Source organism: Apis laboriosa, unplaced genomic scaffold, assembly GCF_014066325.1.
Source record: "Apis laboriosa isolate Shangri-la unplaced genomic scaffold, ASM1406632v1 scaffold26_cov146, whole genome shotgun sequence".
In the NCBI taxonomy this organism is placed as follows: domain Eukaryota; kingdom Metazoa; phylum Arthropoda; class Insecta; order Hymenoptera; family Apidae; genus Apis; species Apis laboriosa.
In genome coordinates this window covers 1,467,236-1,484,844 of record NW_025222592.1, presented here as the reverse complement: position 1 = coordinate 1,484,844, position 17,609 = coordinate 1,467,236, and the positions used below count along the sequence as shown (strand labels likewise).

Genomic DNA, 17,609 nt, shown 5'->3' with positions numbered 1-17,609 from the left:
AACTGTTAGAAGTTAAAGATGAAATTCACTATCTCTAACAGGAAGCATAATAAAGATAAAATTTTATTATCAATCGTCACAAATGTATAATTTATGAATCATCTAAATAAGTTTTAAGGAATTAATTAATTAAAAGAAATTTAATAGAAATAATATATCCAAAGAATCTTTTAATGTAATCTTTTTATGTAATAATTTATGATAAAAAAAATATTGATATTGATAAAATAAATATTGATATTGTAAACAAATTATTTCATACATACAATTTCATATAAAATGCAACAAATGACAGATGTAAATATTGCAATATTAACGTTTTGTACATTAAATAATATTTTTTTTTCATTTTCAAAGTATAACTTTTTTTTAAGATCTATATTTTAGATAGAATAAAATTTTTCAATTCGAAACCAGATGTGGAATTACAAATGGACCGGTTCTCAGTCGATTTTTCACGCATCGATAAAAACGAATGATGTTTCGATTCGATTAGGTCACGGGCCATGGATCCACTCGAAGAAGCGATCGACGTTGCGGTCAGCAGCCGCAAAAAGCTTCGAGAGTACTGTTCTCCGAGTGTCAGACCGAGAACATTACGGTGTCATCTCACCAAACGGCCAAATCCTCGTCATCCACAGCTCTCAGTCCCGATTCGTCGAAGCTTGGACCATCTCTCATCCCTAAAATTTCGAGACTGCAACCGAACGAGATCAACAACGCCATACAAGCAAACGGTCAGTTCTTATTCATTACATTCGAACAAAATACTATATCAGGTCTAGGAGATAATTCGATATTTTTTTTTTTTTTTTTTTTTAGAATAAAATCAATCATTTAAAAAGAAACTATATAAATTTTATTCTTTGAAAATTTAAAATTTATTCTATACTTTTAATAACTCTGTTCTATTTTTCAAACGATTATCGAATTTCTTGATGAAAGAAAGATGATGGTTTTGATGCAATAAAGTTATATGCTCTTTTGCATCTTGTCCATTGTTTGTTTGAAATAAGATTAAGAAATAAATAAATCATTTGCGAATTTTTTTTATATCTTCTGAGACCAATAGATTGAAAAAACAACATAGGAAAATAACAATTTATAGATCAGTTCAAAAAATATATATTTTCTTTTTGAATATATTTGCATAAAAATTAAATAAAGATAAAAAAATATAAAATAAAAAGCTGTAAATGATTAATTTTTTATTAATTTTAAAATTAATTTTTTTTCTTATCTTTTAGCAATTATCTATATGAATTACGTATTACGTGAATTACGTATCAGATGAATAATCTTATATAATCACTTTAAATAATTCATAAATTATTTCTTGAAAAAATGTTTAATATAAAAAAATTGTAAAGTGTGAACGAAGAGATAATGTGATATTATTCATTTTTTTGCAAATAGAGGACATATGAAAGTTACATTTGTTTTTTAATTTTTAAATCATATATCTTGTAAAGATTAATCAGATTATTCAAAAAAATTATGATAAAAATGATACTTTTTATTATTTATAGGAAAAAATTATTATTTTAAAAAATTATCTAAGATGAAAAATGATAATATATTTAATTTTTTTTATCTTGCATATTTTACAAAATTCAAATTAAAATATTCTAAATCAAACAATTTTTTAAATTTATTTATATTTATTTAATTTATAAATAATTTTAAATAATTTTTTATAGGAAATAATAATCATTATTATTATAGGGAATAATAATCATGATTAGTATATTAAAAAATACATGATTATTTCTTTAAAAAATAATCAATATGTATATGTATATCTATTTGCAAGAAATGAATAACATCAAATTGTTTCCCCTTTTATACTATACAACTTTTATGAAATATTTTTTCACGTAACAAATAATTTACGAGTTAAATTTATTTGAAGCAGTCACGTTATATGATTCAGTATATTTGTAATATTTGTATATTTGTTAATAAATATATTGAATAATATATTAAATCGATAAATGAATGATAAAATAAAATCAATTTAGGAAAATAGTCTATATAAGAAAAAGAATTTATAAGGATTAATATTTAAATGATATTTTTTTTTTTTTTGCGCTATTTAATCAAAAAATTTGCTATATTTCATGATCAATAAATAATTTTTTTTTCTCATAAATTAATTGTTACTATAATTAATGATGTAGTAGTTTGCATTGATAATCTAAGGGTTAGAATAAATTATAATATACCTTCATATGTTATTTATGAATTATTTAAAGTGATCACGTAACACAATTCATTTGATACGTAATTCATTTAGTAATTCATATACATAATTGATAAAATATAAGAAAAAAATTAATTATTTACAACTTTTTTATATTTTTTATCTTTATATAATTTTTATGTAAATATATTCAAAAATTATTCTCTACTGATGCATGGACTATTATTTTCTTATATTATTTTTAGTTCCAATCTTAGATATTAAAAGATATAAAAAAAAAATAATATATCAGGATGTTATAAATATGATAGATGATCACTAAATAATTTTTTTCTTTCCAAAATTCATCACTTTTATGAATTAATTGATGTTTTAGTTTGTATTGATGTTCTGAGGACACTATTTTCTTCATATATTATTAAATAATGATATATTAAGATATAATATTATAAATATAATCAATAAACAATCTTTTTCTTTTCAAAGTCATTAATTTCACGAATTAATTGATATTAATGTAGTTAATAATGTAATCATTTGCATTGATATTTTAAGGAATAAATTATAATATGCTACTTCCTTCACATATTAAATAATGATATATTAGAATATAGTAGACGTATGATAAACCATATATTGTTTCTTAAATTCATTATTTTCATGAATTAGTAATTGATAATATAATAGTTTGCATTTTTTAAATATTTTGAGAATTACAATAAATTACAATAAATTATAATATACTTCCTTGACATGTTATTAAACAATGATATATGTTATAAAATTTAAATCAGAATTATGAATGATTTAATATAAAGATATCGAATGGTTTTTAAAATTATTTTTATTTGTAATTACTTTTTTAAAAAATTAATATATTTAAAAATTCTATAATTTTCAATATTTATTTATTTTAGCAGATAATTATATAAAAAGTAATTAAATATTTGTCCACATTCCTATTTTTCAAAAAAATCTTTTCAAAATCAATTTTACATTTTATTTCTATAACATAAATTTTTTTTGTAAAATTTGAGAATATGAAAATGAGAATATTATAGAATTATAATATAATATACTTAAATATAATTAATTAATATATAAATATTAATATAGATAAATTTATTTGCAAATATTTTTTTTAATTATTATGTCTATCTAAAATATACTTATCTATTCTATTATTGTATTTATCTATCTAATGTATCTATCTATCTAATATTATATCTATCTAATATTGTTATCTAAAAATATAATAAATGATTTATGATTTATGACAGTAAACATTAAAAAAATATTGAAGATTCATCATATATATTAAACATTTTATGTTATATATTAAACATTTATATTCGATGGATTTTTAATATCCTTACTTTGTATTTATTATGTAATTTCCATTTATCTTAATTCACTTCTAAAAATAAAATAAAATTATCCTATCAAAAGTGTATTTTTACATATAAAAAAGAGCGAAAAACCGCAAATTATTGGACGAAAAAATAATTTTTAATAATAATATAAATAATTAATAGATTGTTTAAAAATAAAATATTACTATTTCTAAAAATACTTTTAAATGTAAAATATTACATATATTTTATTCTATCAACAATTTTATTTTTTATATAACTATAAAAAAGATTTTCCAGTTAATTGATTATAAAACGAGGGAAAACTGAAAAAAAAATACTGTTTTAGAGCAATATCAAATTGATGAAATAGTATACTTTTTTCATTTACTTTTTTATGTTATATAATGGTTTTATTATATTGATCCATTTTGTACAAGGTTTTTTATAATATGTGATCTTAATCTTGTAGAAGATTGCGTTCGAGAAAAGTGCTTTTAAAAATTATCTTGGGCTTCGATGGTTGAATTATGTAAGGTTCATTTGTAGATAATAAGATTTTTCATGAAATACTGCTAATTACTTTTAATTAATCTCTTAATTTTCCATGTGGATCCAATTTAATTTTTTCTGCGTTTGCTGCTATATTAAAAATAAAAAAAAAAATAAATCAACAAATATCCTAATATAATATCCTAATATTACAAACTAATAGTGTGAAATTATTTTTTCATAATTTGTGATTAGTTATCCTTGACATAATATTACGACGTTTTATATTTATACAGTGTTCCTATCATGTATGTTGTAATAGTTATAAAAAGATGTGATGAGTGAATGATTTTAAAACTACTATTACGTCAAGAAAAAGTAAAAATAGTTGTGGAAAATCAAGAAATTTCAATTTAGAGAGTTATGAATATATAATATTATTACAAATTATTATTATAAATAATAAAATAAAAAGTACATATTACTATATATTTATTTGTAATAATATTTCGACTCAAATATTTAAATTAAAATATAAATTAGAATCATTGTATAAAAAAAATTATGTGTAATTTGATAAATAACTTTTGTATGTAAATATTTTACATTTTTTTCTAACATTAATTACAAACTACGAAAACATATAAAACTAACAATTGTAAATAAAATAAATTTAAAAAATTTTAAAAAGTTATAAAAATCAGTAAAGATTGAATTGTATTTTTAAATATCTTTTATAAATTATGAAGAAAATAATAGAAGGCAATATTTAATGGTTTGTTATTAACACGATTCATTAAAAATTTAATGCGATTCAATATTGATTGAAATTGAGAAACACTGTTATACAATATCTATATATGAATAGATATATGATTTATAAAATTTTAATCCGATTTCTCTCAAAGAATATTATATAATTTATTTTTTTCAGTCTGCACATGATTAATAATACTGTTAAAAATATGAACAATAATTTTTTCCATACAATTTTACTATAATATTTTTAATCCATTATTAATAAATTTTTTAATGAATTTATTAATTAAATATTTATCGATATTGATAATATTATTGATCATATGCAAATCTTTTAAAATAAATATATGAACTTTAGAAGATAATAATGGATAATTTTTCAAAACTTATATATGAATTTATTTAAATAATTAAAATAATAATAAAATTCTTGAAATCTCATATCATTTTCTTTTTCTTTTCCATAGAAAAGGTTAAAATTAGTCCATCCTATTGGAACAATAGAGTTGATGAGGGCGATTCATCGGCTAACGCCACGGAACCAACGGAGGAGCGGATGGAATCGACAGATTGTGACAGCAATCCATCAATGGCGTACTGCGCCACACCCAGGAGACTTAGTAGTTCGTCGGTGGAAAGCGCTAAAATACCGGAAGAAGAGGAGAAAAAAACATTCGCGGCAGCTGATTCGACGATGAGGCTGAGAACGGGTCGTATACCTCGAAAGAAACGGTCTGTAGGATCTATGGAAGATTTATGGGACGAGACCGTATTTGAAGACCCAACGAGAACAGCGAGAACCACTCCAGTGATTAAGATCTCTTTCGGTGCTCAAGGCGAGGGAACCGTTCTGAAGATACCTTCCAAAATCCAGGATCCGGAATATGAGCAAGAAACTGATGATGCTGAGGATGTGCAGACGGAAACGGAGAGAGATCCACTAGAATTGCCGAGAAATTTTGATAATGATTATGATTATCGCGAAGATGGAGAAGAAGATGGACAAGAGCAAGTGGATCCTCAGAAGCAAGGTGTAAAGGACGCAAGTGCTAAAGCTGCGAAACGTGCACTGAAGAAAGCTAAGAAAGAAGCCAGAAGGAAAATGCTCGGTGGTGTTTCGCCTGCGAGATCTCCTTGCAATGGATCACCAAGGTAAAATATGGATTTTGTTAATAAATATTTCATTTAGAAAATTTATTGATAATGTGTACTAAATTTATTGATTGTACTACAATGCTTATTAAATATATACATATTTAATTAATAATTATTGCTTTTATCTTATGTTAAATATTAGCATAATTATTGCATAATGAATGGATTGCATAGTCATAGATTCATACTTTTATGGATGTAATAAAAAGTAATTATTACTGTATATATTAGATAATAGTTATGTACAGACATAATTGTCATTTAATATATATAAGAATTATAAAAGATATTTGCACATATTTTTATTTCCCAATGAAAAATATATAATAATATATATTTTTTTTTATGATTTTTTTTTTATGATACTATCAAAATTTTAATATGAAAATATTACTAATAATATGAAATATAATATATTTGAACTTAATAAATTTATGTATAAATTCAATAATAAATATAATGTATGTCAGGTATGTGATTATTTTTTATAGCCACTATATTATAAAATAAGTATTTTATTTTTTTATATTATAAAATAAGTATATATTTTTTTATTTGAATTACGATTTTTACATTTAAAATAAAAATTTATTGTTAAAGCAAAAACTATAATTTGATATGTTTTCATTATTGTATAAATTTATTTTAATTTCTATATATTCTGTAAATCATGTTTCTGCATATTGCATTTAAAAAAAAAACATTATTGTTTTGAAAAAACATTATTATTTTGAAAAAACAAAGAAAAGAATTCAGCAATGTATGCAAATGAAATTGATAATTGATAATTGATCAAATTTTTAATAATTTCAAAATGAATGAAATATAATATTGATTTATACAACATTCATTATTTAATAACCTAACTAAAATTTTGCTTTCACATATATTAATAATTTTATTTTACATTTCTCATTATAGCTTATTATGATATTAATTATAATATATCTTTTGTTATAGATATAATCCTACATATGATACGCTATCATACCACCGTCGCAAACATAAAGTGAAACATAAAAAAAAACACAAGGAAGACCGCAAACACAAGAGCCAACAATCGCAGCATCAACAGCAAACATGCTTGGAACCTGGAAGTACTGAGAATCAACAAAATTGGAATGTTCTTCCTGGTAGCGAATCGTACACAGCCATAAAGGAGCAGTGCCTGAAGCAAAAATTATCAATATCTCTGAAGAGATTGAATACAAACGCTTATGCTAGATGTGATTATCCTGTGAGTAATTCTTCGTCGGGTTGTAAAAGTCCTGGTGCCAGTAGTGATGAACTAAGTGAACAGGAACCTGAAGTCGATGCCGGCGAGATTGCTCCAGATTTTCCGCCACAGTCTCATCCTTTGATGATGCGTCTTGCCGCGACTCCTGTGGAACATTGTCTTACTGCTAATGGTAGAAGAATGGATGTTGGTGATGTAGTGTGGGGAAAGATTCATGGATTTCCTTGGTGGCCTGGAAAAGTATGCATTGAAATATATTTCAACAATAATATGAAATTATATATTGGATATTATAGATATTGAATATTTGTTTTATATCATATATTCTTTTATTTTGTATTATTTGTTAATATAATCATTGAATTTAAATAAATGTTATAATTTTGAATGTTTGTTTTATTCTTTTAGGTCCTTAGTATCACAGTTTCTTGTAAAGAGGATGGTACATCATCTGGGCCACAAGCTCATGTCGCCTGGTATGGTTCTTCAACTAGTTCTCTTATGTCGTGTGACCAGTTAAGTCCATTTTTAGAAACATTCAAGGTAACTATTTAATATATTATTTAAAGCATTTTTTTAATTTAAAAAAAAAATTATTATTTCTGATTAATTTTTACTAGTTACTATAATAGAATAATCAATTAACAGTTTAATAATTAATATCATTTGGCTTTTGTTTCAGACGCGGTACAATAAAAAGAAAAGAGGTCCATATAAGGAGGCGATACGACAAGCGCAGAACGAGGCCCGAAGTCAGATCACGCCTAACTCAACAAGCAACGTGTTAAACGTGTGTAGTTCACCGCGCGAGGTCAACGTTCTCTCCTAAGGGAATAGCGCTCGACACCATTCCTTTAACTGCCGGGTATCTGTCGGAGAATAGTTCTAACGACGGATCAAAATCGTCATGTGTAATATATAAAACAAATTTTTGTACATAATTGACCTTAGCATTAATGGAATAGCTCTTGATCGGTGTTCTAATTCAGTTCAGTCGCGCCTGCTATTGTCGTCCACGTTAAATATGATTGAACCAACAGTGATACCGATGCTAAATGAAGTTTACTGCCATCACTGGCGCGTTTTTTTTTCTATCCTCAGCTTTTTTCAAGCGACACATTTAGCGCATAAAATATATTTAGATAGGATATAATCTCTAGAGATGACACGTCAGCTCTCGAGAAATAATTTCGTGTTAAAATATATGACTTCTATTTGATAAATAGACATCAGACAACACACATAATATTATTACACAAGAACATTAAAAACACGGGTGTCCTCATGATGATTTAATGATGCTCGTTTACTTAAATTTCTTCATATATATATATATATATATATATATATGCATATATATGTGCATGCGTATATATTTCTATTAATGATTTCATTGTGATTATTATGTCGAGAATAAGTGTAGTATACATCCAGTGCGGGCAGTGAATCTTCGATAAAGTCCGCAGATGTTTCTAAAATCGGTTTTGACTCAATTCATTGCTTGTTTATAATTCAGAAATTTGAGTACATGGACAATACACTTTCGACAAGTGAATTTAAGTCACGATATTTTTAACGTGAAGAATCGCTGAATGTTTGTGGAACTTTAACCGAGGATAAGACTTAAATTGTAAAATGAACAGCTTCACATTTTACATGATTGAATATATAGATTGATTCCTAATTGGAACATACTACAATTTTTTTTTAAGCAAAAATGAAAAAAGTTAGAAACATTTCTAATATAATTTAGATATTATGAAAAAACATCAGGAATTTAATTAAAAAATAGATACTTTATAAATTGCTTTTTTCCTACATGTCAAAGATCTGGCAAAAATATAATTTTATATTCTTCATAAGAAATTCTTTATGTTTATACCTGAAAATGGTGTAGTGTGTTCAAATTAATATATTATATATACTAAGAAAATAATCGACATACAGAATTCTTTGCAGTGTTTCGTATCTTGCATTTTTTGTTATCTAATAAAGTGAAGTTAAGCGCGTGACAGTGAAATACAAATATAACATCGGAGATTATAACAATTAAAATATTTTTCAGCTCTAAACTTAATAAAATATAATATCTTAGAAAATAATTAAATACACTGAATAATTAACTAAACAATTATATTTTTTATTATTTGGAGCAATATTTTTTTTTTTAAATTATAATCTATCTCTTCTTAAGAGTACTCAAAACAATTGAATTGAATAATTTGAATTTATAAAATAAATTTAAATATCAATTAAAAAAAAATTAACATGTCTTTATTAAATATTATTAAATATTTAGATATTTTTCTAAAAAATTCATTTTCAATTTTACAATTTTTAAAATTGTAACATTTGATATTTGAACATATTATAAAAATATTACAAAGAAGATAAAAATAATCAAAAATTAAAAATAAAAAAATACAATGATATAGTGATATTTTTTATATAGTATTATCGAATTAATATCTAGAACATAACTAAATAATTTATATTAATTATAATAAATTATAATAATTTCAATACATTATAATATTTAATATATAATATTATTATATATTAAAAATTATAATATTCAATACTTTAATATTATATTATTTAACAACATGCTACACAATAGAAAATATTATAAAAAAAAGTGCTATTTATAAAAATATAGTATTTAATACTATAATGTTTAATAAACGCAATAAGAAATATAATAAAATAAAATATTATATAATAATATTAATATATTTGCCGTAATATTTAAATGACATAATATAGGTGTATAAGAATTTTTAAAATATCATATAACTTTAATCATCAATCAAATTGTTCGATTCACTGATTTTTTAAATAGTTCAAACATTATAGGTAAGTTTCCAAGTTTAAAAATCAATCGATATAAAACACTATCATGCAAAACAGTAGTCTCATGTTTCATATTTTACAATCACGCGCTCAGCTTTTCTAGCGAGTTTCATTTACGCTTCGTGCCAACACTGCCAACGATTCAACCATGTTGTTTCAATATTTTTTAGTCACCGATAACTATCCTCGTTGAATCAACAAATAGGCTGAATTCCAAATGTCGAATAATTTATAATTGATCGATCATCCAAATCTTCTATTACATTAAATATTCACGGTATCCAATATTATCCTGTTGATAAGAAATGATAAAAAAAAGTTTTGTTTTTATTTAACAAATAATGTTACGTCTGTCAATCAATCGACGAATCCCGGTGTTCCACTTTTTTGTAAATTTTTTCTTCTTTTTCTCTTAGTCTTTATTCTTCTTTTTTTTTTTTTTTTAATTTTTTTAAGATTTTTTTTTTTCAAACTCATGATGTACTCATGATGTAATAATTCGTCTTTGTAGAATATATGACATTCAGTTTGCATAAAAAAGTTACTGTTTCCATTGTAACTAGTACTTAACCTTTTTCTTTTTCATTATGTATGACTCGTCACTGCCTCAAAATAGAATTTTTTTTATTCTTTATTTTTTTTTGGAGGTTAAGCATCACACTCGACTTTCTCTAATTTCTTTAATTTTCATTATTTCTTTTTTTCTTATTATCGTCTGAATTTCAAACAAAGATTATCTTCAAAACTAGATTTTTTGAAAATTATTTAGTTTAGAAAATTATTTATAATGAATTCATTTTTTTCCCTCTACTTGATTTATTAAGTTAGTGATTTAAATCTTTATATGTATATTGTATAATAATATTCGGCTATTTTTATCATAATTATTATTATATCATTCCCTTTATTTTTGTCATATTTAAAAATCTGAAATTAAAATTTATTTAATTTTCATTTCATTATATAAGCCCCTTCTCTAAATTTCTTTTCAATTATAATTGTAAAATATAATCCTATAAAAATAAAAATATAAAGAAATGTTTTTTGGATCGATCTAATTTATAAATAAATTGAAACATAAAATTAAATTTTAATATGAACAAACGAAACAAAATGAAAATATCAAATTCTACTCAATAGAGATTTGCCAAAGAGTGATTAAAAATAAAAAATTTCAAATTTTTAACTTTTTGATTTGTTAATCATTGAATATCTGTTAAATTCTCTTCAATCGTAAAAAATGGAAACGAAAATAAAAGTTTGATCGATTTCGTTTTAAAATATTTCCAACGAGAACGGATATGTATTGGAGTATTCCAGGGAATAAAATAAAGAAAACGAGGATCATCACGCTACGAAAGAGCGTCAATATTGCGATATCGAATATTTATTTCGATATCAGCAATCACGTGTAAGCTTGATGTTTGCTCTGTGTTTCAATGGAGATTTTCATCAAAATCTCGCTGTTGGCCAGACGATAAATCTCTCATTTCATCTTCATCTTATTCGAATTTCTCTATCTTTTTTGAACGTCGTTCAATTTTAGGATTAGCTTTGGGATTAAATTCTTCAAAAACTGTTTATAATAAATTTCTTAATTTTTTTTTGCAGACTTGGGCGAAATTTATTTTATATAATAATTTAGAACTAATTATTTCAAATAATATTAATTATTATTTAATAAATATTTTTAAATTAATGTTGTTTTTTTATTTGATTAAATAAAAGAATTTGAATATTAGGAAGATATTAAGTTGAAGAATTATTCATTTTCAAAAGAAGAACAAAAATATTTAAAAATGTTTATTTTTTTTCAATGAATTTTTTCCTTTAATGAAAAAAAATTTTTTTGTTGAAATTTTTTTTAACAAAATATTAGTTGTTATTATAAATATATATTAGTTATATTATTATAAAAATATTATAAATGTTAACTCTAATTATATTGCATAAAAATTCTATCAATCTATAAATCTAATTGAATCATAAAATTGTGCTGAATCTTATGATTAAAATTAGATAAGATTTGTTTTTATTATAAATATTTTAAATAATTATTTGTGGAAATAATGAATTTATTTCTTAAATAAAAATTTATTCTTAAAATAGTATTATAAATAATAAATAAGTTTATAATAGTGCTAAAGTGAGAATTAATAATAGTAAACATTGAAAATTATATTAAGAAATCAATTATTTTCATCAAAACCAAATAATAAATAACAATTAATTTATATTTTTTTTATTTAAAAGTTAATTACAAATGTATTAATTTAATTTTTATATGAAATATTTTATAAAATATTTTTGTTATTTCAAAAATATATAATTTCTCAATGACTTCAAAATATAATTTAAAAATAATTTGAAAATTTTCTTCAGATTGCCCAGGTTTGCTTCTATATTCTAATTACATTTAAAGAATATTTAAAATTCATAAGACAGAATTTTGAAATAATTATTTCACAGAATACTGCAAAAATTTTCATGTTCTTCGTCGATGATCGAGAGATACGTGTGTAAATAAAATTTTTGCATTTTCAATAAATTCTTCGATAAGAGGAATAATTGTGATTTTTTAAATTTTGATAAAAGTGACGTTACGTATACTGGAAAAATATTTTTTCGAAAAAAAAAATAATAAAAATAAAAAAGAAAAAAAATTAATTGTTTATGATAATGTTTATAATTATTTACGATTCATTTCCAATGAACAACATGTGGACGTAAAAATGGATTTTTTTGTTTAATAAATAGGTTTCTGATATTATCTTATAGTCTGTAAATTGATGATTATTGGCTGCTTGATTGATTGACTGTCGATTTTTCTCAAAAGTGAGATATAATCTGAGATTCGAATTGAATGATGACAGTCGATGTGACAAGTGAAAGTTAATGATCTACGAATTTTATTATTGTAATAATTTTCCAAGTGGAACAGTTAGTTATGTGTTCTTCTTTTTTAAATTATTACTTAGAGAAATCTTTTTTATTTTCATATATAGTATATTTAGTCTTTTCAAGACAAGTCTCTCTATTTTATATTTTTTTCGAGTCTTGTCGTGGAATATTAGTATAATATATCTTTCTAAAAAAATAAATTAGTTGATTTAAAAAATTATTGAATTGTAACATATTGGATTTTTTTATATAAGATATTTCAAATTTCCTTTATTCAATCGAATGTTCATCGATTGAATAAAGAAATTATTTATAAATAATTACCATAATTTTGTTTTGTTTATAAAAGATTTTTATATTTTAAATAAATTTTGCAGAATTATTTTTCTCTAGATATATGTATAGTTTTTATTAGAAAACTAGAAATTTTTTAATTTTTTTTTATATTATAAAATTTATAACAAATTAATTTCTTTAAAAATAATATAAAATATATTATTCTAATAAAATATTATTAAAAATTTCAAATTAATAATTTCAAATAAAATTTATAACAAATTAATTTCTTTAAAAATAATATAAAATATATTATTCTAATAAAATATTATTAAAAATTTCAAATTAATTATTATAATTTTAGTTGGAATTTTTAATTTAAAATATTTTTCTTCCATTGCAATCATTTAGATATAAATTGAATATACAAATAAGTTGAATTTTTTCGTTTATATTTCTATAGTTATTGTTTCTTAATAAATCAATGGGAATTATTAATATTTTGAATATTATATAACTATTTATATATAATTTTCAGATAATTTTCTTATCTAAAAACTATCTTTTTTATCTTTTTACAATATTCGCAAATAAACATTCCATATGTTACAATCCAATTAAAAAAAAAAAAAGAATAAGAAAAGAAAAAACGTTATAATAATTTTCCACTACGAACATTAATTAATTATAGTATAATTGTCGATGATGTGTAAAGAAAACAAGTTGTATAATATACACGTGAAGAATAATTAAAAAGATTTAAACGTCATTAATTATATCATAAATGACGTTCAAGAAGACAACGCACCGGAAATCGCGTACCATACAGAGTTGCATAAAAAGATTTTGGATATTTTCGTTGTCTTTAATCCTTTATAATATAATTACAATTATATTATGTAATTAAATAATTATGTATATAACTACATAATTATTTTTTATGTGAATGAATAATTGTATATTATATATAATTAAATAAATAAATAGTTATTATTATGATGAATTACACGATTGATCGCAGATCTTTGTTTAAATAGTAACTATTTTATTGAAGATCATAGAGAAAAACATGATAAATTATTTATATTTTCTGATTATCATATTGCACAGATTTAAATGAAATATATTATTAATTTTACATTTTATATTAACTATTTTTTTTATTTCATTTTAATATTAAATTATTTTACCATGCAAATATCAAAAATTTAAAAAAATATTTTCTATTTTTGGTTTTTTTTTTGTAAAATTTTCTTGATTCACTTTAAATTTTTTTCTTTTAAATTATATATCGTATTTAAATAATTAAAAAATCATCATCATGTTTTTTTTATGTAATCTTTAATTTCAAGTCGAATCTTTGGAACTCAAACTTTTATAAGACTGGTTACTATTTCTTTCTATTGCATAAAAACCTCTACAAATCGAAATAATTATTTAATTCGAATTATTTATTATATATTTAGGTCTGATATTTTATCTCTATAACAAATTAGTTCAATTTTTATAAGTCAAATTTACATCACTGATATTTCTATTCATCTCGAAATAATTATGACCTGTGAATATGACCTGTCAATAACAAAAGATGATACTTATGAATTTTTCTTTCTTTGAGTCTTTAACCTTCTTTCATACATGAATCGTATTATGATTCACGATATACAGTCAACCATTTTTTCATATAATTATAAATTATGTTTCATATGCTTAATGTGCTTTTCAATTATAAAATATTCATCTATATGTATAATTTTATAGCACTTATTGAAACTTACAAATAAGCAAAAACACGATTGATATTCAGAGAACTTACAATTGGAAAAATATTAATCTTTGTGTAACAACATAAAAATTGTACAAATTGTCTTTTATTAAAAAAAATCGAAACGAAATTTGTATATCTCGAAGATTTGATGTTGTCTTTTGAAATTTGAGTTATCGAGATTCGATTATGATATATATATATATATAAAATGATTTATATAACATAATTAGTCGGCTTATGATTATACATAAAGGGTTAATTTACACGGAGATTGAAATTTATCCATTGTTGAAAAACGATAAAAGATAAAAAAAAAACTTAGAAGATACGTGAATAAAATTCGTGAAAATTAGCCCTTAAAATTATTCGTCGTGTTTGTTGACGAAAATTTAAAAAGTATTTGCAAGGGAGAAAAATAAAAAAAAAAAATAAATAAAAAGTAACGATCGATCAGTCGAAAGATGAATAGATAGATAAATAATGATAGATAATAGGTAAATAATAAAATATGTATGAATGAATAAAAGTGCGAGTGTATGATGAAAGATAAAAGAAAGGAAAAAAACAAAACGACAAACTAAGATGTTTTTAAGTAACTGTGATTTTTTCAAATATATATTATACATAAATATAACGAATTAATTTCTACGCATAATATAAACAATGAATAACTATATGATGATAATTATAGAAGATGTATCAATGTCGCTTGTGTTCGTACGAACGTCGTAGAACATTATTTCGACTAATACACATATCGTTTAGGAAAGCGTTAATTATCGCTATTAATTAATACATCATCATCAATTCATTATTCGATTCGTAATTAGTTAATCGATCATTATCATTGCGAATATTCACGTTGTGTCACTGACTCGAGTCATTGGACTTAAATAAAATCACGTGATTGACATCTAGAAATATTTGAATTGAGTTCGCAATTCTGAGATATGAAATAGAAAATAAAAGAAATTATATAACCAAAATCTAGAGGAATCGAGATTGGATTTAAAAATTTTGTAATATAAAGCTATTTTTCCATATATTAGTTTATTTATAGAATTATTGAAAATATGAATAATATAATAAACATAAATTGTTTCTTAGACATAGAAATTAAAAAACTTAATAATCTATTTTCATGGAAATAAATTGCTAAAATTGCAACTTAAAGACTCGATTCGGTGAACATAGTATAAATATGTACGAATGGTGGTGCATTGCCTAAAGACTCTTCACGTACATTACGTATATACACTCAGTCCACACTTAAATACGAAGTTCAATTGTTAATTGCTTATGTAATTGTATAAGAGAGCCACGTGTCATCTATGTAATATCATTGTATTCTGTAATACACACATACACTGAAGTACACGTACACACATACAAATACACGTAGATTTATTATACACTTTTCGTCGCCTTCTATCGAAAGAATTGCTGTTCGCCATTTTGCGAATCTCTTCTTACTTCTTTTTCCTTCTATTCTTTTCTTTCTCATTTTTTCATTTCTTTTCTTTTTTTTTTTTCTTTTCTTTTTACAATCAATTTTTCACGAACTGTTCCTAATAAAAAAAACTAAAAAAAAATAAAAAAAAAAAATAAAAAAAAAATAAAAACGCCACTGTACCACGCTGAACCTATTGTTGAGCAGAGCAAATTGTGTACGTATAAAAGTGAAAACAAGTCGTCAAGCAGCTTCTCGACGACGATTTTTCCGCTCGATTTCGAGTTAAACGGACGCTATTGTATTCGCGATCCATAGGGCTTAGCTCTGAATTAGGTACTTAAATAATTGACAATAGAAAATATTGTTATCGCCGTTCAATTCTCGGAGCACGAAAATTAAATTTTCATATATATTTTTTTGTTTTTGAATAATCGAAACAAAAACAATATCTTAACAAAATATACGAAATCAAAATGACAAATGGAAAGCTATTATCTAACTTTCTTTAAATTCATATGATTTAGAAATATTAATCAACTAATATTAATGATATTAAATTTTTTCATTAAGTATTAAATTTATATTTTATATTTGTGTCAATTTTAATAAGAAAAGAATTTAATATTTAGGATTAATTATTAATTGAATTATTATTATATATTTTTTATGATAAAGAAGGAAGAAATATCACTTTTATAAATTTAAAAATAAATTTTGAAAATTTTATTTTTTTTTACATCATATATACAAAACAAAACTGAAAATATCTCATATTTAAAATAAAATAAAATCTTATTGCAATCTCTTTGATTAATTATTCTTTATATTAATATAAGGATTAAAATATTGAAAAATTATTGATTAATTTACAATTACAATTATAAAAATTAATTTAAATTAATTTAAAACTTTAAAACATACAATATATTTTAAAATTCAGAAAAGCCATATATTTTCTGAATTATAATATTTCTAAAAAAAAATAGAATTCACACAAAAATAAAATTTATTAAGAAATTTTTAACGACTTCCATTGTAATAATAATAAAATGAAAAAGTTTCAAGAATATTTCGAACTCCAAAAATTGGACGACGACTAGGAATTAATTGTCGCTATTGTTTTAAATAGCGCTAGCTTGATTTGCATATAGCCTAGTTGA

The 17,609-nt window shown here is 22.5% G+C and overlaps 1 protein-coding gene across 2 annotated transcripts in view; it reads left to right on the top strand.

Annotated features, from left to right (window-relative positions):
- The window catches only part of LOC122713990 (PWWP domain-containing protein 2A-like), a 62,659-nt gene extending 53,235 nt beyond the window's left edge, over positions 1 to 9,424 (top strand). The window contains exons 3-8 of one of the 2 annotated variants that reach the window (XM_043934919.1): positions 497 to 737; positions 5,274 to 5,958; positions 6,922 to 7,198; positions 7,262 to 7,438; positions 7,607 to 7,741; positions 7,881 to 9,424. In XM_043934919.1, coding sequence (XP_043790854.1) covers positions 497 to 737; positions 5,274 to 5,958; positions 6,922 to 7,198; positions 7,262 to 7,438; positions 7,607 to 7,741; positions 7,881 to 8,027 — 1,662 coding nt within the window. In that variant the 3' untranslated portion in view covers positions 8,028 to 9,424. Of the gene's footprint in view, positions 1 to 496; positions 738 to 5,273; positions 5,959 to 6,921; positions 7,439 to 7,606; positions 7,742 to 7,880 lie in introns of both variants that reach the window. The other variant, XM_043934918.1, reaches the window with a different exon arrangement.
- The last annotated feature ends 8,185 nt before the right edge of the window (positions 9,425 to 17,609 follow it).